The following is a 25,697-nucleotide window of genomic DNA, read 5'->3' on the forward strand; positions in this document are numbered from 1 at the left end:
TTATAAAATTATTATTATTAAATGTTCTTCTGTGCAGTTTGACCAGCTATAATGCTCATAATTCATTATATAACAGATAACTTAGTCACTAAATACTGTTCTTTATTGTTTATCTTTAAAAGATAACAATTGATCTAAAATGTTAATTTTAATATACTTTTATTCCAACAAAAAATATATTATTATTTTAAAGGGATACATTATTCATTTAATGTATGAATTGTAAAAATATTATAGGGGTATGAAATTTTAAATGTATAATAGTATAACCAGACATAACTGCAGCTATATGTTTTAAATAAAACAATAAATATGTCATACATTCTAAGTACAGTACCAATATTAACAGTAAATTATTTATGAAATCAAATTTAATTTAGGATGATCTGTCCCCTGTTGTAGGAAATGCAAAGGAAAAAAAATAATATAAAGTTTAAAATCAATTTAATATTAGTTCATAATATCTGATTTTATTTAGATACCTAATTATTTTATAATAATTCATTTTTCTTATGTATCGAAAATGACAAAAATTGTAATAATATATAGTCATCAATAATAATAACAAATAACTACGAGTTAAAAAGCTCACAATAAAAATAGTACTATGTTAAATTGCTATTAAAAGTAAAATAAAATTGTTTTAAAAATGCACCACCATACCATAATAGATTTTACATCACCTACTTTTAAGGTCTATGATTTGACGGTAAATTACATTACTAGCAATGTACGCCCACGACTTCTATACTATCTTTAAAAAAACATAAACTTTATTATATAAAAAACATTGTGTGTACGCCTAAATGCCTATTTACAACGCCGTGTTCATGTGTTATCACAATTTTACGATCAAAACACAAACATTTAATATATTCAGTAATTTATTAAGCTGCATTAAAAATAATAATATAATGGTTGAATATTAGTACTTGGTTGAAAATGTTAAGTTATTTTAACTAGTTCTTAACATTTTTTAATAAAAATATAAAAATAAATAATAGGTATTGTAATATTATTTATAATATATTAAGATAGTCTTACTCTAACTTAATGTTAGAAAACAGGAATACCTAAATAGCTGAATAAATAAGTATTAAGTTGAGATTGAATTTGATAAAACTATAATATTGAAGAAATTAAGTTGTATTTGCTATTATTTCTTAATTCTTAAATTAATTTTAGTATTTTTGAAAAATGTGCACGCCCGTATCCGTTAATATAATATTTTTATTCCAAAGAGATTCTACAAGCGATAAGCGTCTTTGGAATTGAAAATTGGCTAATCTGATTAGGGCAGGATAACTTTTGTTTTAATTTTTTGAATTTTTTATTTTAGTCTTCTCTTAATATAATGTTATTGTAAAGTTTTTATTTATTGGTGCTTTTTAATGAAATGTATTCATTACATACTTTTTGGATAATTGTAAAAACATATGGTTTGTCTCAATCGTCTCAGTCTATTCCAATTGGATCAACAAACACTGTCTATGTCAAAATTTAGGTATAATAGTTTTATACATTAAAATACTATAATAATTAGAGCATAGATTAGGATTTTACTGAATTTATATTGCTATTTACTATCATTTATTATCAAATAAATAAGAATTATTTTAAACTTTAACATAGCTAATGGACTGACAGAATAATAAATAAGTAATTATCATTTAAATTTGAGGAGAAGAAAATTAACTACTAACTTGGTACACTGATAATAGCTATTGAATTTAGAATGGTTCAATTACTGGATTAAATATCTGCTAGTTTTTTAGTTAAATATAAATAGTTATTTATATACACATATATAAAAACTCGTGTAGGCATATGTCATGTAGTTGTCATATGATGAACACTAATATGTTAGAGCGATGTATTCATTTTAATTTTGGTTTTTCATTAGAATAATCAAGTGATTTTAATAAATACACTATTTTATTATAAATTTTTTTATAGAGTTAGATATATATATATATAACTTATTATTAATGATCATATACTATTAGTTATAATCAATGTTTTAATTTATGTATGTGTTATCTCTCCTTTTACCCTACATTTTATATTAAAGCCACTTTAAAAAATGTAACTACATTTAAAAAATAATTAATATTGAAAAAATGTTTATCATATTATAGCTAATTGTATTTGTAGAAATTGAATTGTTATTAATAATTTGTTTTCTGTGTATCTAAGTATCTGTAATGGTCTAAAACAATATATTCATTTTATTAGTTACTAAAAAAACAATTTTAAATATTATAATACATGTTTATTGATAATAGATAAAATTTGGTATTCTCTTAAGAAATTTAAGAATTTAAGAAAATGGGAGCTGAATGGGCTACGACCAAAATTATGTACCCTAATTACCAACCCTACATTAGCCCCTATTAGCCTGCACCTTGCTTTGTATAAAAATAAACTTATTATTATGTCAATTGGTTATGATAACATAATTTGTTCTACAAAATGTATATAGTTGTATACATAAAAAAAAAAACTAGTTCTTAGTAATTCATACTTATTTATGTTTTGATTGTAGTTTAATATTCACCAGTAGTGTTCTGGCAAAATTGGAATGATTGGCAACCGTTTTTTCTAAGTTTACTGACTTATGTCTTCAAAAACATTTTTGTTTTTTTTTTTAAAAGGAGAAAAATTATTCATAAATCAAAATATAAATACAGTATTTCAATAACAATTTTGTTTATCTATCTTTTGTAAGCATTGCTTATGTCGAAAGTAGAGAGGAGTTATTTCTAATTATCAATACGTTTTAATACATTTACAACAATAGTAGAAATAATGACATAAAAATAAATACTAAATACATCTAGTTTCTGATATTAAAATTACATTTTAGATATTAAATAATTTGTTAGAGATTTATTTATATTAATATTATTACATTGAAACTGACTTTTTTTTTAGATAATCAATATTTTGTTAAGTATTAATCTGTATCTAATTTTGTTGTATTTTATTTTTATATTTTCTTATGTATTGATTTATATTTTTCTTAAGGAATAAATGGATGCATTCATTTTACCACTTATACAAAACAAAAATCAATTCTTCAAAATGTTTTTTATAACCCAATACAGAATTAATTTATTATGCATACTCTAGTAATTGTCAAGATAAATGTCTTAAAATGGGAACATTGCAGTATTCTCCTTATTCAAAAGTAAGAATATCATGATAGTAATAATAATACATTATTTATTTTAAATATTTTATAAATTTAAGGTATCTTTTGTGAGGTTCTTATTAGGACTTTGATATTGTTATATTTTAAAACAAAATAGTTTATGTATAAATTGATTGTGTTATTAACAAAAATACTAAAAATTACAAGACAATTGTTTATTTAAAAATATTTTTGTATTGGTTATCATTTTAAATGTATCTGCAGAAAGAGTAGTTAATGAGCACTATTTTTATGAATATAAATTCATTTATATTATGATTGCAATTATTATTTTAAACAATAGGTTTAAAGAGTTGTGTTAAATATTTGTAATTGTTATAAGTTAAAATAAAATGTATAATCATAAGCAATAAATATACTCTATGAACTTATATTTCCTTAGGTGATATTATCATTAGATAACTTTGCAAATATTGGCAGCCTAATTAATCTAACACTAAACATTGGTTCTTAAAATATTGTCCTATTTACTAAACTTAAAATAATAAAATTTCAATCATTTAGTCATAATAAATCTAATATGACGTACCAATGCATTGGTTGGACTTAAGGAATAAGCTATTTACAGCATTAAATTATTTAATACATATTCTTGATAGGTACTGATAGGTAACTTCACACTAATGATAGAAAATTTTTTTTTATAGTAAGAAGTTTTTAAATTCATAATTTAAATTATTTCTTTTTGATAGATTTTTACCAAATGTTTAGTTTTTTTTTTTGTACATATGTACAATACATAATAGCTTATTCTTCATTTTTACTCTAATGACTTACCTACATTAATGTATACTAATCTATATAATAGTAGTAATAACATCTATAATGCATTTTCATTTTTATTTTCAGTAATAATTATTAATTTTAATTATTTTTCTTATATTTTAATGTTACAGAAATTTAAATAATTAGTCAATTTTCAGACATCTCTCAAAATGCCTGATCATACTTTGTTGAGTCGAAATTCTGAAGGGAGATCTTCTGGTAGCAGTATTATGAGTAATGGAAGTATGCGTATGGCCACCTTACCCGTGACATCAATTGATGATGGAAAATCTAGGTTTCCAAAACTAGAAGAGTGTGCTCATTTTCATTATGAACATGTTGAACTTGGACCTCTTAAAGTAAGTAAACATAAAATAAAATTATTAATTACATTTTACTTAATTAATATTCTTATTTTAGATAATATTCAAATATCTAATTTTTTACTTAAGATGAAAATATAAAGAAATGTCTACTACTCAAATAACTGTATAAATTGTATAATGCATAAGATTGTTAAAATAATTTTAAAACAACATAATCATTTAAAAAAGCATAAAAATACAAATGAGGCTAGTTTAGGTTTATGCTATAAAATTAGGATATTATAAACATTAACTCAATAATAAAGACAAAAAATTATTATGTTATCGTTTTTAAAACTATTAAATTGATGATTTTAAATTTTGACATCTAAAATTTGTATTTTTTTTATCAAATGGTCTATATATACTAAAGCATAAATGTCAGATAGAAATCTGTTCAAGTTGTAACATAATAAATTTAGGTTTTATATATTAGTATATATATTAGTTGTTGTATATTTTGAATCTTTTGTTAGCATTTTTATAAACAACATGTATTTGAAAATTGTTGATGAACATATAGATATGGTTACTTGAAAACAAGATTTCTTTTATAAATATAGTAACTTTAATAATTTGTATTCAATTATAATAAAAATTAAAAATACATGTATTCTTTAGTTTGATTTGATTGAAGAAGATGAACAAAAATTTGGAAATGTGGATAATGATAATGATTATTGGTTAACTATTAAAGTAGAATCACAAAATACAGTTTGGGTTTTAAGGCGATCATATGAAAATGCAAGAACTCTTGATCATCAATTGCATAAATGTGTTTATGATAGAAAGTTCAGTCTACTTCCAGAACTTCAACCTGTACCAAGTGATTGTGAAAATCCTAATGTAAGAAATATGATTGTAAAGATTTTTTTTATATAATCATAATATTGTTATTATATATTTTCTTATTATAGGAATATTTAAAAGACTTGATTAGTAAATATTGCAAAAGATTATCTGAAATAGCTGTGGGAAGTTTAATTAACTGTGGACCTATTCTTAGCTGGTTAGAATTAGATAATCGAGGTCATCACCTTTTAGTTGCTGATGGAGATCATTGTGCAATAAACACCCCTGCTGTTGCTGCAGCGTATTCAGTCAGAAAATACACTGCACATGCTTCTGATGAAATTTCATTTGATGTAATTTGTATACATTGATGGTTCTACTATAAATTTTATTAATTAACCTGATTATAATAGATTGGTGATATCATTTCTGTTATTGACATGCCATCTCCTGAAGAAAGCGTTTGGTGGAGAGGCAAACATGGTTTTCTTGTTGGATTTTTCCCATCTAGCTGTGTAGCTGTTATAACAGACAAAGTTCCAAGAAATCTTTACATAAATCCTCAAATGCTCTTTCTTTCTGAACCAACAAAACCCGTATTAAGGTAAGTGTGTCCTGTTAGTATTTTTATGTCATAATATATGTTCCATTATTTACATTATATAATTTATTAGATGTTTATTTAAACTAATATATTCTTTGAACAACTAATAAAATTTAAATTATGATTATTATAATGTTTTTCAATATTTTCAGAAAACATGGTAAACTGATATCATTTTTTCGTTCTTTTATATTATCAAGACCAACACGAAGAACATTAAAACAATCTGGAATATTAAAAGAAAGAGTATTTGGTTGTGATCTGGGTGAACATCTTCTAAATTCTGGAAGAGATTGTAAGTATAATTTTTAATTAAACACTAAACTATGTTATGTAGCAATAGGTTTTTCTTTTCTAAATTTATGATTTCATTACAAATATTAATATGAAGATTCAGACCTATTGATAGAAAAAAGTATTTATAAATGTTAATTTTTTTTTTGTGCGTATTATTTATTTTTTATATAATTAGTTACTGTTTAATAATATACCTATTTTAGTTTATTAAAAAAATAATAATAATAGTCTTTACATTATTATTAGATAGTTAGAATACACTTATTTAATATTGAATTTGTTATTTAAAATATAAGTAACAAAAAAGTAAGGATAAAACATTTGCATAAAAAATGTATAGATTCTGATGATGACCTTACTATTTTTATAACATACAATTTTAATGATCTACATAAATATTATATTTATTAATAAAATAGTTTTATTAATTATAGTAAATTTATATTTTTAGTGCCTGATGTGTTAACTAACTGTGCTGAGTTTATTGAAAAATTTGGAATAGTTGATGGAATATATAGACTTTCTGGTGTAACATCTAATATTCAAAGATTGAGGTTTGTATCATTGTTAAAATGTTTGATTAAATTTCTTTCAAACTTATAATAGTATATGTATAATTGAGACTATCTTTTAGTTGTTGCTATTATTTATGATTTCTTTAGAACAGTATTTGTTAAATCTCATGCAACATTTTTTTTTGACTTTACACTATAGATAAATACTTTAAATGCTTAAACTAGAACAAAATAATTTTGAGTTTTTATAATAGTATTCTCTTTAATTTCCTATATAAGAAAAATAATTTTTGGCTTTTTTAAAATTATTAAGTTGAATGTTCCATTATCAAATTGATTTTTAATTATTTTAAACTTCTAATATTATGTATATATATATGCAGAGTTTGAACTATATTTTTACCAGTGGCATGTGATAGTATTGGAAGCTGGATAAGCAGCAAAAAAAAAGATTTTCATAATGTATAGTACCTATTTTTTTTACCTTTTATGTATATTAATAAATAAAATCCATCCATTTATCTTTTTTTATAAATGCATTGGTAACTTTATCATAAAAAAACTCAATTTTTGGAAGTTTGGTATCATTAAAGTATTGAAAAGCACTCAATGTTGTGCTTCCAACTGCTTGCTTAAAATCATAGTAATTTCGTCCTATTGTACCCGGCCATACCTACCATATTAGATACGAGCTAGGTAATCAAAATCTGAAGCACTTCTGTCAATATATTGCATACCTATATGACCTTAATTTATTAATTTTCTTACTAATTACTATAAAATAATAATATAGATAATGAAGTATAATAAATTACTGATGAGAAGTATACCTATTGTATCTAAAAATAAAAAACAAATATTGCTCATTGATATAATGAATTAAATACATTTATTTTACTTCCTTTTTGAGCAGATATGTGGCGCTTATCTCGCTTGCTCTGACCGCACACCACTGGTTTTTACACTTTGTATAAAGTTAATATAGTAAAACACTTAAAAATTAACCCATTATATTATGTTTAATTTTTTCAAATATTAGGTCGACATTTGATGAGGATAGAGTACCAGCATTGTGGGAAGATGAATCAATAAGACAGGATATACATAGTGTGGCCTCATTGTTAAAATTATATTTTAGAGAACTCCCAAATCCATTATGCACTTATCAACTTTATGATTCATTTGTAAATGCTGTACAATCAATACCTGAGAAAACTACTGAAGTCAGGTTACAGCTTATGCGAGAAACAGTTCAAAAGTTACCTCCACCTCATTTTAGGTAAGTAAAGTAAAACTTGTTTCAAATACATATTTACACAGATCAATAAAACTTTCTTTAAAAAAACAGGTTTTTAGTGTATCGGATAGATAAGGAAATTCCTTTATTTTAATTAATAATATATTTATATTTTTTTTTAGAACATTAGAATACTTGATGAAACATTTATCTCGTGTGGCTGCTCTTGGTGAACAAACAGGCATGACAGCAAGAAATGTTGCTATCGTTTGGGCACCTAATTTGTTAAGAAGCAAACAACTAGAAAGTGGTAGTGGTGTTGCTGCTTTACATGGTGTTGGTATTCAAGCTGTGGTAACTGAATTTTTAATTCGGTATACAGACTATATTTTTAGCCCTATTCCTAACGTTGGAGCAAAATTACCGCCTACCAAAGGTACCTTATATAATAAAGATTAAAAAACAAATTTCTACCCAATTTTTTTTTTAGGTACCCCTAAAAAGTCTAGACCTAAATCTTTAGCAATATCTACTCAAACAAAACTTTTAACTCTTGAAGAAGCTCAAAATAGAGTTCTAACTTTTGCGAAAAGAAATGATCCTAATTATATTGAAGTTGGTAAGTAACAAATTCATATTATTAACATATTCAAGTAATATAATTTATAGATGATGTTTATCATTTAAATTTTAGGTGGGGGTCCTTCTTGTTTACCTGAAAAATATCATACTGTTATTGATTTACCATCAAGAAGATGTAATACTAATAAAAGGCGTTCACCATTAAGGTGGAAATCATTATTTACTCGTGGTGGAAGTAGTATTTCACTTGGAGTTCTACCACTTCGTAAAAAATCTGAACCAAATCTAACTCCTAAATATATGGTAAAATTTTTATTAATGTAACAAGATTTTTAAAAAGTATTAAATATTTGATTGAAGTTATTACATTAAAAAATTTTTATGTTAGTTAATAATAGCAACAGTTATCTATTTAAGAGGATGCTATATAGTCTATATTGCATCTGTGCTTATCTCCTTCCATTAATTGTATAGCATAGCAGATTTGTGTTCAGTACAACCAATGTTGTGTTATTTATTTTAATATTAGAGTTAGTTAATCTATTATCAAACTAAAATTATGATATTAACTATTTGTACTATAAATATATAAAGATGATTATCTAATTATTATTATAATATATTAAAATTATCTTGATATGTATATGGTTTAAATAAATGCTAATTTAGGATGTTTCCATTTGTCTACACTATGTTGGTAAATAAGCATTTTTAATTGTAATATTTTACATACTTTCATTAAATTGAAATATTGTAAAAAAAATTAATGTACAAATACTGATAAAATTCTTAGCTATAATTTTTTTGACATAAGTCAATCACTTTTTATTAAATCTAACAACACTAGATTGATTCTGCTGATTTCAAATTTAGTTTTCTGTACATTTTTAAAACAAAGTTGAACATTTTTAGCGTGAAATATCTTAGATCTATGTATTTGTCTCCATCTTTAAGTACTTTCCATAACAAATTTACATTCATTAGTTCTGGTTTAGTTTTATTTTATTTAATATTAAAGTAAATGTAAGATCTTTCACTATAATTTAGAATATTGAAGTCTTATGTATAAAATTTTATATATAATCTTTCTTAGTATGAGTTATATAATTAATAAACTATTTTATTTATGTAAAACTCAATAAACTCAATGAAATTTTAAATTATCGTAAAATAATTCATAAACTTCTATAAAAGTTCTTAACATTTAAAAGAATTTCATAATAAGGTCAATTCACTCTTAATATTAATGCTAACGAAGTTAAACGTAAACTACTGAGCATAGGTTTATTATGTTATGTCCTTGTAAGACGGAGACAATAAATTTGGTGTTGTAGTTTCTTGGATATTTTTAAAATAAAAATTATTAATATTAATTATTAAATTAATCAGGACTCAAAAGAATGTGTTCGTCAGAGTATAACTGAAGGTATGAATATTGAAGATACACCTAAGTCTTCAAAGTCAGTGAGTGAAACAATGTCTTTAAGAGAAATTAAAGGGACACCTTCATGTTCTCCTCCTGGTTTCTGTGGTTCCAACTCCATTGGTCATAATCGTTCTGTATCCCATGATTCTTATTTTGATCAACTTGCTGATCAAGAAGATTTAGGAGCATCACCTATTCTTCACCCAAGTCAAGAAGGTAAGTACAAATAATTAATAACACAAATAATGTATTTATTTAAAAACATCTAAATATTTCATCACAACTTTTTTTTATAGATCTAAGTGATTTGCAAGTTAACTTTGATTTAGATGAGTCTGATATGAGAGTATTTTCTGATGAAGATACTAATCATATTTTTAGTAATCGTTCAAGCATGGAACACTTACAAAATGTGACTACTAATAATGTAAGTTTAAAATATCTAAGCATTTTACTGTTTTTACTAAGGATACGCTTTTAAAGCTAACAATTGCAATAGGTCATAAGTATCAGGTAAATAGATTTAAAATGTATAATAATATAATATTTATTATACATTAAAATAATGTAGAAAAATCTTACCTAAACATAAAATTATGTTTTACTTTTTTTCAATTGTCAGTATAACTTTAAATAAATAAAAAATTTAACGTTTTAGTTTTATAAACCTTTTGTTAATTACAGAAATAGTGTATCCAGATATAAATAAACAGTAAAAATAATAATAATCTTATTCAATCCCGGGTAATGATGTCGTTAGCTATCTACACGTACATTGTACATCATGTTAGTGTTGTAAGCAGTGGCATAGTTATGATTTTGTTCTGGGGGGGATGTATAATTTATTGGTTAAAGATAAAAAAAAGGCTCGGGGGGGGGATCTATCCCCATAACTTCCCCATAATTATGCCACTGGTTGTAAGTAGTGATCTACCAAAATTGTGCATACAAACAGTCAATGTAGAAATTTTTAAATATGATTTTAATTATGTGATATATCTGATCATTTGTATTTCATAATTATTAAATTATCAACTTGCAGATTAAACAAAATAAATTGCAAAAACTACGATAGAACTTAAGTGTGCTTTGCACACTTTTTCTTTATGATTAATCATAAAAATTATTATAGATCACTTATTACACCATACCCAATCTAGATTTCTGAGAATATTTAAAAATTAACTTTTATACTTTTTAATTTGTCTTTCAAATGCTAAAAGATTGATTTATTTTTATTCTAATGTGTTTTAGTTGAATAGTAGTGCTAAACGTTTACCAATATTAGCACACGCAGAAGATTCATTAAGTGCAGATCCATCACCAAAGAAAAAAAAAACCACTGATTCAAATAAAGAAAACGATCATACAAAAAATAATAGACTATCATATTTAGAAGAACGATTTGCTTCACCTGATATTCGATTCATTGATAGTCAATCTCCAGAACATGTAATTATTGAAATAATATTTTATTTATAAAGATTGAAAAATATACTTATTTTTGTGTTAGATGACTGTTGCTGTGGACATACATACAGAATGTGATCAAATTATGACAGATGTCGAAAGTAATGAAACTTGTACAGGTTCATTGTCTACTATTACCACACCTACTCTTTCATATTGTCCATTGTCAGAAGATAGTTATAGTGACAAAAATACTACACCTGATTACCAAACTATCTTAATTGACTTTTGTGTATCAGATGTTTTAACCAAAAACTGTCTAACTACACCTCGAAATCGGTTGAGTTATCAAGGTGACTTAAGAAATAAAAGTTTATCAAATGACCGTCGTAGTTTTCAAGAAATAAAATTGAAAAATGTTCGAGATAATGCTCCATGTGAATCTTTTAACAACAATACAATTGAAGAAAAAGTGAAATCAGATATTTCTTTTTTAACTGAATCTTTTAGTTCTTCTAAAAAAGCTGATTCTATGTATGAAATTGTTATGGGTAACAATTATGAACGTTTGGGTCACAAAAATTCAATTTTTCAACAAGATGATTCTAGTTATGAAGAAGTAATGCCATCCTGTAAAGGCTCTACTGATTCAATAGATAACCTAAATTTTGAAACAGAAAAATCTGTTGAAAATATACATTATGAAATATTGGTTGTCACTAGTCCTGAATCTTGTAATTCCAGTCAACATGAAATAACAATTCCTCTACAGGTACTAAAAATTAATAATAATACAGAGAATGATGTAGTTCATATTTAATAAATATTTTTTTATGTTTAGGAAAAAGTAGAGAATGATAATTTAAAAATTAAAGAAATTGCAAACAATCAAAACATATTAGATAATGATTGTTTAGTTTCACCTTCAAACGAAGATACGGAAATGTTAATACAAGATAGACTTGGAACAAAAATTTTACCAATTGAAAATGTTGAAAATATTGATAGTATAAATAATACAACAAATGATGCAAACATTTTAGGAACATCTGCTAAAGAAGTTTCTGAGAATAAAGTAGATTTATTATTAGACTCGAATAGACGTAAATTTGAATCAGAAATTGGAAGAGACATAGTACATGAAAGACGCATGAAAAAAGAATTGATGGAGAATTCAAGTTCTACTGGTAAGTCATAGCATTTCTGATTACACACATTTACTTATTACTATTCAACATTTCATAAATGAAAAATTATAAATTTATAATAAATTCATATCTTTCAGTTTTTAATTCGTATTTTAAACAAGTAAGGATGCAATGTATATAATATATATTTAAAGAAAAGTAATTAAAATGTCTATACACTGCAGAATTACTTTTTTAAATTTAGTTTTGATAATAAACTAATTGTTTATTTCTATCTGTATAAAAATTATGAAACAAATTATTTATCAATTTATTTTTAACGATATTACTAACATAGTAAAATATAATGGTAAAGAAATATAACATTAAATATCAGGTGTAAATGATATTTTTTAACTTTAAAATAACATATTTTTTATTTGCAATAATTTTTATACATCATTTACTTATTGCATTATTTGAATATTTAATTTTTATTAATTAGAGATTATTAATTATTATACTACATAAGTTCTTCACTTTAATAAATTATATTATTCAAAAACAAAATTTAATTATTTCATGTATTATAATGTTTTTCATTATCATTTACTGTTGTATTTGTTTTAGGAAATAAGGAAAATAAAAAAAAATTTCATGAGTCATTAAATAAATTTGACTCTAATAAATCTCCTAAAAACAGTTCAACATGGATAAAAAATAGAAGACTACGTAACAATTGTCAGCATGTAACTAGTACGGTTTCATTAGATGCTTTTAATTTCCCAATTGATAATCAAAATTTGGAACGTGTAAATACATCACCAAATCTTATAAGCTCAGGAATTAGTTGTCAAAAATCTGATTCGTCTAATGATACGGATGCTACAAGACGTGAACGTATCGACCGTTATAAAGAAGAACGTAGGCAAGCTCTCCGTGAGCGTTTTAAAATATCTGAAAGTATTCAAAATGATGATGATATAATTAAACGTCTAAGAGCTAAAACATTAAAATCTCCAGATGAATGCACTGAAACTAATATTAACACATCCATTAAACAACCAAAACATTTAGTAAAGATTATCACTTATGATGAACGTGATACTTTATCTATAGATCCTGAGCAAAAAGAATGGTATACACAAAGTTTAGAGCGTAAAAAATGTTCTAAAAAAGAAACTAAAGGTTTAGTAGCATCAAGAGTAAATCAGTTAACTGGATGTAAAACTTCTTCTGATGAAATTAACAACAAAAGTACTTTGAAAACTAAAACAGATAAACAGACTGCAAAGTACATATTATTTCATCCACTTAAATAAATTTGGATATATGTAGTAAAGTAATTAATGTGTATAAAATTTATTTTATTTTTTTTACAGTTCAATTCGACAAAGAGCGCATAGTACTAGTGATAGACCACCTCAATTTTGTATAAAAGATATGGCAGCATTCTTCGAACAAAAACAGTAGAAAAGAAAAGTTATTATATTTTATTAGTTTATTAATATAAATTGATTATATGATACCGGTTTAAAAGAAAAATGTATTTATTAGAAATAATGACTTAATTGAATAATTTCAAATAAGAAGTTATTTTATTAATTAAGTTACTAAATTATACTTCTATGATTTCATGACAAATAATTAATAATCAATTAATCTCTAACAATTACATAATTTTTAGTTATAAGCTGTTATAAAATATATAGATAATATATTTATGTCCTAATTAAGTTTATAATGTCGTTTTGTTATTAAAACTAATTCTGTGATAGTGATTTTTAAGGTCTGTATTTTAGATCTTTGAAATATTTTGTAGAGTATAATAAAATTGCTTTTTTACTTATATATTATTCATAATATATGGATTTACAAATTATGACACTTTTAGTGAAAACCTATATTATGTTCTTCTAATATTCTATTGTTATTTAATGGTTTTCTTTGAATAAAAGCGGTTAGTAGCTAACAAAGCATTAGTTAGTAAGTTTTAGGACAGACATTATTTCTTTTTTTAAATCTTATATTATTTTTTAAATAAAACTCAATAATTAAATGAAGTATGAATTACATAACTTTGGCCAAAGATAAAATTATAGTCAATATTTGATACATTTTGAATGTATGCCAAACATATAATTTACTCTTTATTCTGAGAGTATAATATATATCTAATAATATAATTTCATTTGTATTGTTTATTTTTAATTATTTTTATTTTATAATTTTTTTGATAAAATCTTTCTGAGATGGTGTATGACAATAGTTTTTAACTTTAAAATAACTTTTAATGCTAGATCTATTTCAATAAAAGTATTATAATGGACTAATGTACAAGTAACTTAAATCATTTATTTTCATATAGTCGATTGTTTTTTTTATTTAACATGGTATATATTATACATTGTATTCACTTTTTTTAATACAATTATCTTGTAATTTTATTATATTTAAGTATTGCAAAATATTTTTATGTTCAAAATTGCTAACTTAGTTTTATAAACTAACTACTAAATTTCAATAATTTTGTTTATCTATTATTTTTTTATTTTTTTATTATTTCTATTATTTTGTGTAATTTACTACTTATAACTTATCTATTATCTAATTTAACTCACATTATTATAATATTATAAAAGTGTGGTCAAATATTATTATAATACTTGTTTTTTTGTTTTTTGTTTTTGCGGTGCTCCGTAATTTGTTATTTTTATTTAAGAACAACATCATTTAGTTTGTTAATCTTCATTTAATTTTAAACTTATTTATTACTGAATTATTGGTAAGTATAAGTAACCAATGTATTAACAATACTTATTTTAAATAAGTATTATACCTATTACTCTATCTCCATGTAAATTTTTAACAGTTTTAAATGTTTTAATTGTATTATTATTTTTTTATCATGACTGTCAATAACTTATAACCTATAATGTTAATTTTTTCAGTTAAAAATAGATTATTTAGTCTTATAATTTACAACATGTTAAGCTATTCAGATATTGTTGTGCACAAATTGTAAAAACATGTATACTTAAGTGTTTTCTTTTAAGTTTATATTATTATTATATATTATTTTTTTTACTTTACCTGTAACACCAAAATTAACAAAAAAAAAAAAAAAATAGTAGTTTCTGTTTGCCTTTTAAACAAAATACATAACAATCATTGAAAATAAAATAGTTTTGTTTTTCCTGATTTGAAAAAGTACTTTCTCTAGACATAGTGGACTCCCAAGTACCAATTACATCCTATTTTCTACCAAAAAAAACCCAGTCAAAATTAAAATTAGAAGTATGTTTTTGGTTTTAATTTGTGTATTTATATCTAAATAATACTTTGAGACACTGGACTCAGTGCTTTGACTGGAGTTAAAATTCCAACATGAAATTACCAGAACTATTTTTATTATTGGGAAAAATTATCAACAAAAATTCGCAATATTTGTACAATTCCAATTTTTAATAAAATAAATGTTGTAATTTCGTTAGATATACATATATATATATATGTGTGTGTATAAAAAAAATTGTTTTAGATATTACTTAAGATATTGAAATATTTATATTAACAGCTCGCCTGATTAAAGACATTAGGTATGCTCAAACTTTAATTTTCATGTAAATATATTGTGGTAATTTTAAGTCCGTTTTTTAAAATAATTTTCTGATTTATACTTATGTAAATAGATAGGTAAGTAATTACTGAAAAACAAATAATTAATTTTTATATTTTAATTTTTAAGCCGCATTCCTAAGGTAGGTATACTTGATCAATTGTTGGTGCTGGTAGTTATTTGCCATGCCGTCGGATATCGGTATAGGTATTTGGAATTCAGGACGAAAAGTCCGGGAACAAAAAGTCCATTTTAAAAAAAAGTTGAACATAAAGCCCGGATTCATTTTTTTATTGTTGGTGAACAAAAAGTCCGAGCACATTTTGATTGTCTGCAGACAAAAAGTGCTAAAATATAATTAATAATTAATTTCTATAAATGCCACTGGCCTATATTGGTAATCAGTGGCGGATGGCTATAGGACAATTTTCATATCTAATATAAGTAGGTGGTATAATGATAATTGTAACATCTCAAAACTATAACTGCCATGAGTCATGACAAATATTATAATCAATTTAATCTAATCTAGTAGCACAGCTACTGGTGGACGGCAGTAGCACAGAACGGTAGTAGATTAGGTTTATAATATTATATAAATATAATAATAATAATATAATAAATTTAAATTACTGTAGAGTGTACTGAGTGTAGATAGTAAATATTATTATCTATATTTTTTTAACAATAGTGAAATAAGGTCAATGTTCGATCATAATGTTCATTATAATCTTAACCGATAATTTCTTATTTAAGTTTACGTATTTTATTTCCTCAATTATTGATTTATAAGTCTTATAAGGAAAAACAATTTATTCCTACAAGTACACCTATTATTGTTATTAATCGAAACTATAAATATATCATATTTTTCTTCTTATATTATAATAGACAAAAGTACACATTTAAAAATGTCTAAAATAGTAGGTAACAAAAAAAAAACATTGAAATATGCAATTAAAATCTTAAAATATAAAAATGTCAAAACATGCAAAATTGCAAAAATATGAATTAAAAAAGTAATTTTTTAAATCAGTATGTCATAAAAATCTAGTACCTATTAATTATGAGACAGTATCGAGTACCTTCCATATTTTAATTAATAATTGTTAAATGGTTATACTGTTCAACTGTTGTGTGATTCGTCACTAACCATGGTTATAGAAAAATTTTTACTTGGGTTTTGCTCTTCCATGACAATTTACTATTGTTTGATTACATTTATCCATAATTCCTATTTAATTGATGCGTCTGCCGCTTACATTGGACGTTTGCACAATATTTTACCTAGCACCTAAAAATTACTTCTTGTTCATAGCATTTACACATTGCACACTGCATTATTATCGCTCGGCTTTTTATTAACTAAATTATACTAATTATTTTTGGATCGTTCTATCTTATGAATTCGTTCAAAACATTGGTCATCGATACAATTTAAGTTCATGTGTGGTAGGAAACACATATCTGAATTTTGTGAGACGTAAGTATTCATTGACGTTTTAGTATTAAGTTTAAATAATATTATTATAAACGCTAGCTATATCAACAAATTGAACCAAATAATTTTCTTATACATGATAAATGTGTTTTATATACCATAGTGCACCATGTCAAGAAGTAAGAGCCGTAGCCGCTCTAAGAGCAGAAGTCGCAGCCGTTCGCGCAGTGGTAGGACGTCACGCAGCTATTCTGGAAGCCGTTCGGGGTCAAGTCGCAGCCGTAGTCGAAGCAGAAGCAAGACACCGGTCGATAAACACAGGCTCCACGTCAGAGACATCGGTTAGTACTTAGATTACTAAAAAATCAATTTTACTAATAACTATTTAGTGTTACTATAGTTATTATAAACCAGATAGTATTAAAAAATATTTTTGTTTTTTCATCCAAATAATTCATCAACTATTCTTCAAACCTTTTCATAACTTTTTTATTAGTTTTTTTGAATTAGTATTAATTTACATAGGTATTTGATAATTTAAAATTGTATGAATATCCATCTAGTTAATATATTAAATGTTTTATAATATTTGTGTGTTTTTAATGATAAATGAATTTACAGGTAATCAAACATTAGATATCCAGATTAATCTTTAGAATACTCTTAAATGACTAATAGAAAATAAAAGTATAGTATTTTGATAGCCAAGGCCGCCGGGGAGGCCAGTGGGAGCCACACTGTGCCTCGCTCCTTTGGATAATAATTTGCTTAAACTTCTAATGTTTTTATTTTTTATTATATACATTTATAACAACTTAATATTATACTCTAAATTAATTAAAAACTTTTTTTTCAATTTGATTTAAAAAACAGAATTTATGATAAGTGTATTGTCCTTCCCCTCCACTAGAAAAATTTCTGCGGGCAGCCTTGTTAGTGCCAATCGATAATTTGTATGAAAACATAATATTCTCTACTTGTTGGGTTTAGATTATTAGAATTATTTTTAAAACAAAAATAAAGAATAGTAAATTTAAGTATATCAATATTAACTTAAATTACCTAATCCAAACACATTATTTATTTAATATAGAATGTTATAGCATATTTATATTATATATATACATTACATAAAGTTTAATTTTCAATAGTTAATATTAAATACCAGAAAAAATTCAAGTATTTTTTATGCTTTTCGAGCATTGAATATGATCTAATACTAATCCTGAACTATTATTTGTTGTAAATAAATTACAATTATTAATAGCTCTTCAATTGTTATATAATTTATTTTTAAGTTTATTGGTACTTTATTTAACATAATTAAACCGAAGTACTGAAAATGCGCATAATGAAGAATTGTAGTATGTTTATAATATGCATCTACTCAAATATATTTGTGCTAAAAAAAAAATATTCTTCCAATTTCAAGGCTTTAATAAAAAATTATTAACGAAAGGTTTTTAGTAATTATTGTAGTAAACCTAATAATTGTATTAGATAATGAAATATGTTATTGTAAATTTCAGTTAATTACTGATGATGTATTTATTCACTGAATTAGGAAGCAGTATAACAAGACGTGATATTGAAAAAGAGTTTGAACGATATGGAACATTACTTGAAGTATGGATGTCAAGAACCAGACCAAGTTTTGCTTTTGTTGTGTACAAAAGAGATAAAGACGCTGCTGAAGCACAAAAACGTACTAATGGAATGTAAGTTGTAGAAAATAATATTTAATAACTAATATATTTTTTGTTCAATTGCATTTAAAACTTCTTAAGTACACTTAATTATGATCATTATTATGTAGGATAAAATAGATATGATTTTTAGTATCTAATCTCTAAACATGTTATGTATAATAGTCATTAATTATATGATACTTGGTAGTAGGTGCTTTCTATTTTTACTTAATGTCATTACTCATTTTATTATATAATACTTTATATAATTGAGGTACCTTTGTTCTTTGTATCCAACTAATAAAAACATAAAATGCTCTCTTGTCAAATTAATTTTCTTAATATTTTAATTTTAAAATAAAATGTACATTAATCGAGACTGAAGGAGTAGCAGATGATAAATAAACGCAATATGATATTTAAAATATTATAACTAATTCATTTTTTTTCTTTTTAATAATAATAGTTAAATTGCATAATTCATTTTTGTTTATGCAATAGTATCATATTAAGTATTTTTCTGTTATATCCATATGGGACCCATAAGCGTGCACACTGGCTCCAACAGAATCTTTTTAAGGGCTTATTAAAATTTCAGATTTATATATATATTTAATTATAATGATATGTTCTAGGAGAACATAAAAATATTTAACTTCAAAAGTATACGTCTAAAAATTAGCACATTGTTGTTGTGTTCACTTACAATTTGATTTTATTTACATAGTTTTTAATCTACAATTAGTATGTACATTATTGTGTTAAAAAAAAATTAGTTTAATTAGTTATTAGTTTTGTATTTTAACCATTTTTAAATTTTTTTTGGTTGTATAAAATACCATGTTCCCGAAGCAGCATCTGTTTTTTTAGTCTTAGGTAGAGACTAAATCACCATAATATTAATATTTAATAAAATAAAAAAATACTATAAAATTAAATAATTTGATTTTGAATTTTGAAAGGTTATTTACACAAATCATAGTGAAATTGCTTAACTAGTTTAGCTAAACTATTTTCTTATGCGATTGGTTAATATATACTTTATATATTCCTATATAGGGAATTGTATGGAAGCTTCTTAACTGTTAGTTTTGCCAAAACACGTGGACTCAGTCGTAGGTCATCAAGAAACAACAGCTACCGTGATTCACTTAGATGCTACTCTTGCAACCGAGTAGGACACTTTTCACGTTCCTGTAAAGAAGTCAACTATGGTTACAGACGTTAAGGTAATTATGTTTAATAATATATAAATACATTTTTTATTGATTTTATTTATCATGTAATTCTTGTGTTATAATTACATTTTGATGTACTATTGAATATTGATCAACTACTGTAACAACTTATACAATAATATTTATAATATATAATTTTAGTGTCACTAAAAGTTAAAATAAGAAATGCTTACAAATTGGTTAATTGGGAAAACAGTTATGATATAATTTATTCTACATATTGTCTAGGTATTGTAATATTTGATAAAGTATATATATGTTTTCAGTTAATGATCTTGAGGTTTATTTTTGTGTATAACATTATTTAATTGGTGTCTGCTCTCTATTTATTAAAACAGAGAAGTTAAACCATTTTTGCTTGCAGTTTATTTAACTATAACAATTTTTAATTTGAATGTATGGTTAAAAGAAATTTAGTTCTGTATATTTAAATTAGTTTAAAATGTGTATAATATTTAAACATTTTCTTCTCATATATTTAATTATTTAAAGCTATATTAGTTTTTATACTCATAATTTTTTTATGACAATAATTTAAATTTAGTTAAAAAGATCAGGTGTAAATTATCAAGTTAAATTTATAAATTTGACAATTTTAAATTATATTTACAAAAATGTATTTTAGTTAATTCATTATTTTCTTTTTGAATAGGAGTAATACATTTAAAAAAATATTATTGTTTTTAAATATGTTTCATTCTTTGCTTTTTAACACTTACTATGCTTTTTAGTTATCACTTTATATTCATTTTTATTTATCTTTACATATATAAAGAAATCTTTGAATTACTAATTTTAAATATCTTAGTTGGAAAAAAATAGTAAAATATGAATAACAATATTATATAATTAAGCTATTATAGATCCACTAGGTACTTAAAGTGTTTTATTCAGTTTTAAACACAATTCTTATTCTTAGTATAATATATAATACACATATTTGGTTTTACTACTTTATATTTAGCTCTTGCCTTCAATGCATATAATCATATAGTTTACTACAGATATATAGTTAATAAACTAGATTGATTCTTTAATTTTTGAAATAATTTACATAACTTTAATAGTTATGCACATACAAGGTACGGCAGTCAAATCCGACAATTTAAAAAAAAACTGATGGGCAGGGCTAAAGTGGTAGAGATTTTGGGAATATTTTTATTACTTTTAAATACCCAAAATTAAGTAATCATGGAGCATTGGTCGGGTGAACAGCGTGCATTCGTGGTAAAAGCGTGTTACAAAAATAATGATATATGTATAATATATGTGTGGCTAATCAAGGACACAATCTTTAAAAAATTATGTTTTTTAAATATATAATATAAAATTCCACTTGTGTAGTTTTTATTTGTTTGGCAAAAAATTAATGAAAAAAATTTTTTTAATTTTTTTAAATTGTCAGATTTTACTGCCGCACCCTGTATATAATATAATTTTAATAAAAATGATCATGTAATTAAATAATAACATTATATTTTTAATACTAAACTCTGGGTGATAATTGTATCAAAGAACATTTATTAGTTGAAAAACTATTTTTCTATGATGTTTTTGAAAACATTTTGTTTCATTATAATTTTTAAGTTTGCACTTTTTCAATAAACATACAGTATTAATTTCTCATTGAAAAAAAAGAATATAAATATTTTTTTAGTACCTACTTAGTAATTTGAAAATCAAATTTGGGGAAAATATTTTATCAGTTATAACTTATGTATAATAAAAGTTCAGTTGAGCTGAAGATACACAACAGTAAAAAAAAATTTGAAAAATTATCACAGTATATTTTTATTTTCGAAAATAAGGTTTAGTATCTACTTAAAAATAATTTTAAAGGGATTAATAGTTATTTTAAATAATTAGTGTCCTCTGATAAAATAATTACCTTTATAAATTTTAAATGGTGTCATTATTAATTAGTAACTAGTATATTTTTATCTGTATCTGTAATGTAATATGAATTCTATTAAATTGCCTTACTTGCTTTGAAGAATATCTTGTGCAGCTTTTCTAACACTTAACATTCTTACTACAATAATATTTCTAATGATTCAAGAAGATTTTTATCTTTTTATTTTTGTTATTCACAAAAAATATATAAATTTTCACTTTTTAAATAATTGTATAATAATAATTACAAGCTATTTATGCATTCAATTTGTACAATTAGTTATGTTTCAGACAATTCAAATAGTGTTTAAAGTAATAACTTTATTTATTTTTAAAATTCTATACTATAATTTGTTAATTTAATAAATTTGTCTTTGAACAGATTTTAAACAAAACTTCTACTTCTACAATATTATATAAAACATTTATTTTTTTTAATTTAAAAAGTGATTAATTTAATTCAGATATTTCGGTATGTTATTTTATTTTAAAATAATATCATAGTAATTTTTTACTGGTAATATTTAAGTAATAAAGATTTAAAAAAAGGCTTTTATCTCTTTTTATTTTTATTTTAAAAATTCCGATTTTTTTTTATATTGTGTATTTTACACATATTGTTGTTATAAAAAAATATGATAAGGTGTGTTTTTAAATCAAATTTATAAATATTAAAACATATAAATTATAACAAACAATGCTTTTATAAAATATTATACATATTTATTAATTTAAAAAGTTAATATTGAAATAAAATTGTATAAAACATCTACCACCTACAAATAAATTAAGTATAAAATTCTTCTATATTTTTCCTAAACTCCAATTAATTTGCAAATTAATTTTTATTGGACATATTTTTAGCAAAAAAGCTTAATTTAATGTAAAATTAAAAGAAAAAATTCATACAAACAATACTTATTTATAATTATTCTTATCCTTTTGATATCCAATTTAATCATAAACATATAAAATAGTTTGAATTTTATATTCATATAGGAGGAATGTGAGTTGTTATGGTTAAATGAACTTAATTGGGGCGTCATTTGCCAATGATGATGATGGTGTTGTTGATATTGATGGTGTTGATTTGATGGTGGTCATGACACCAGTATGTTCCTCATTGTTGGCACAACATGATGGTTTGGTAGATTTTTATACAGGGCGAGCTCATCGAACGCCGTCCAATTTGTCAAAACTGTAATATGGTAGGTATAAGGTGTGTATTTAATCAGTGACATGGAAAGTCTAGGATGTATAATTTTTTTATTTGAGCTGTTCTATAATTTATGTTGTAATAATTTGTACTGATAATAGCCTATGTCTCAAATAATTAATGCATGCTAAGAAAACAATAAATATTTAATTTTTCTTTTAAATGTTTAACTATTTATTGTATCCAGATTATAAATTTATCATTTATATTCATAAGATATGATTAATGAACATTTTAAGTATTCTTAGATATCATGTATAAATATATATATCTATATATATGTATATGTACACTGTAAAGGATATTCTTTGAAGACAAATGAATTTGAAGTGGTGTGGTAATGAAAACTATATTATCATAGCAATACAAAATTACTACGTTTTCATGGGATATACTGTATAATGTACTGTATTGTCTGTATTTATGTTGAATATTAAAAACATATAAAAGAAAAAAGTTATTTAAGGTATTTTCTTCGGTTGAAAAACTACAGTATATGATTTTACTATAGGCTTTAATATTTTTATTATTTACATAATATTATATATTAATTAAATTTTAATTAAAAAATGTATTTATGTTTATACAGGTGCTGCTGACTCAACATCGCCTACGAAAAGGATAATTTGTTTTTAATATTGAATAATATTCTCACATCAGTTTTGAACGATAGTAGTTAATATTTTTATTTTCATGAGCCAGAACTTATATATTGGTTATTATGTATCACTTAATTGATTTTGTTTGCTTATTTCAACCTGGTTTTTTAATAATATTATTACACCTACTTAAAGGATTCTATTTGTAGGTATGTTATGAAAATAAATCTTTTTTTATAGTTGGAAATACTTTTATTTTTATCCACATAAATAAATCATTATAAATAATTGTCATTACTTATAATTTATGAATGTTAACCTAAACCTCTTCCTTACAATAAAATTTACAACTAAATTTTTTTCCATGCAATAGTATTTTCTTATTTTTCTATTTTATTTTCTGATTACTTTTATATGAATAGGTTTTTCAATCTAAGTGTATTTTTGTGTTCATTAGCCTTTTTGAGTAGTAAAACCTATGACCTAAAAATATATTACAAGGTTTGTTATATTAAGTTGTTCTTATAATATCCTAAAATATTTCAAGCTCATATTTTTATTTGATATCTAGATGAAAAATAACAGTTTTAGTTAATTTATTGTAAATCTAAAAATGTGAACCCTAAAATACAGTAGGCATTGTACCAATATAAATATAAATTATAAATGGAGCTTAAAACAATGTATTTTTGAAGCCTGGAAAAAATTAAAAAATAAGAACATCTTAAATTTGATTAACTGAACTTACTACAAAAAAAAAAAAAAATAATAATAATTTTTGGATAGTCTATAATATTATAATATTATATAAAATATACCTGGTTATGAACTATATGATTTAATGTGCCAGACCAGAAGATAATAATAGGTGTTTTATTATATCTACGATCTACCTACTATATTAATACATTTTTGGTTTATTGGTGAAAAACAAAACTTTTACTTTCATCTTCGTGTTTATTTTGCATTTAATTTTAAATAAAAAAAAATGCATCTATATATTTTAAGTAAACAATTTATTATTAAAGATAAAGAATAAATTTGATAAAACTTAACAAAATGTAATATTACTTTAGGTTCAATATCGTTCAATAGTTATCTTTCTAGTCTACTGACATAATCAGAATATTTTGTCACAATAAAAACTAGAAGACATAATATTGTATTATTTATAGATTATAATATGTTTTCTTGCGGTTAACTTCAGTAACAATGCAAAAATATTCATACGCAATGAATAAATTATTTTATACAGAACTATGCATGTTTTGAGAGTATAATTTACAGGCACAAATATATTAGGCAGTTTATCAAATTCAATACTCTGTAGGCCTAACTATCTGTAAAGTTGTAAAAATACAAATCATTAACTTAAATTGTAATGAAAATCCATAGTTGCTAAGTTGCTTAAGTATTCAATTTATCAGGTTTCTTCTAGAGAAAATTTTTTTTCATAGAGGTAATTTCTTTAGACTCGTGATTGCTCAGCCCGTATGTTATAGGAATGAGTTCCTAATTTCCCATTCGATTGATCCGTTGAGGTAGATGGGGCTATCCATTTTTGATGTGGTGGTTGTAAGCGCTGTGCCAATTAGTGCCTATCGATAGTTTTAAAAACTTGATTCCAATATTTTCAATTTTTTCGTTGCATATCACATTATTTTCATTA

The 25,697-nt window shown here is 23.6% G+C and overlaps 2 protein-coding genes across 4 annotated transcripts; both read left to right on the plus strand.

Moving 5' to 3' along the window:
- The first annotated feature begins 1,285 nt into the window (after positions 1-1,285).
- LOC114121237 (GTPase-activating protein CdGAPr) lies at positions 1,286-16,228 on the plus strand. Of its 3 annotated transcripts, XM_027983480.2 has the most exons (19): positions 1,286-1,504; positions 3,028-3,190; positions 4,138-4,338; positions 4,966-5,190; positions 5,262-5,489; positions 5,550-5,740; positions 5,893-6,035; positions 6,489-6,591; positions 7,592-7,831; positions 7,972-8,225; positions 8,280-8,408; positions 8,484-8,674; positions 9,761-10,013; positions 10,094-10,224; positions 11,052-11,249; positions 11,311-11,979; positions 12,049-12,394; positions 12,965-13,628; positions 13,717-16,228. In XM_027983480.2, the coding sequence occupies exons 2-19, from the start codon at positions 3,158-3,160 to the stop codon at positions 13,805-13,807; spliced, it is 4,290 nt and encodes a 1,429-aa protein (XP_027839281.2). In that variant the 5' UTR covers positions 1,286-1,504; positions 3,028-3,157; the 3' UTR covers positions 13,808-16,228. The 3 variants fall into 3 exon arrangements, with proteins under 3 accessions (XP_027839281.2, XP_027839295.2, XP_050058174.1); XM_027983494.2 differs by lacking the exon at positions 3,028-3,190 and having other exon boundaries at positions 4,111-4,338; XM_050202217.1 differs by lacking the exon at positions 1,286-1,504 and having other exon boundaries at positions 3,042-3,190; positions 4,111-4,338.
- A 946-nt stretch (positions 16,229-17,174) lies between these two features.
- LOC114121358 (transformer-2 protein homolog beta-like) lies at positions 17,175-24,317 on the plus strand. The gene is given in 7 exon segments (XM_050202235.1): positions 17,175-17,436; positions 17,558-17,735; positions 18,959-19,112; positions 20,142-20,211; positions 20,213-20,311; positions 23,213-23,432; positions 24,019-24,317. Coding segments are annotated over 4 exon segments (444 nt in total). The 5' UTR covers positions 17,175-17,436; positions 17,558-17,563; the 3' UTR covers positions 20,261-20,311; positions 23,213-23,432; positions 24,019-24,317.
- Positions 24,318-25,697: the final 1,380 nt, after the last annotated feature.

This window comes from Aphis gossypii, chromosome 2, assembly GCF_020184175.1.
Source record: "Aphis gossypii isolate Hap1 chromosome 2, ASM2018417v2, whole genome shotgun sequence".
NCBI lineage: Eukaryota > Metazoa > Arthropoda > Insecta > Hemiptera > Aphididae > Aphis > Aphis gossypii.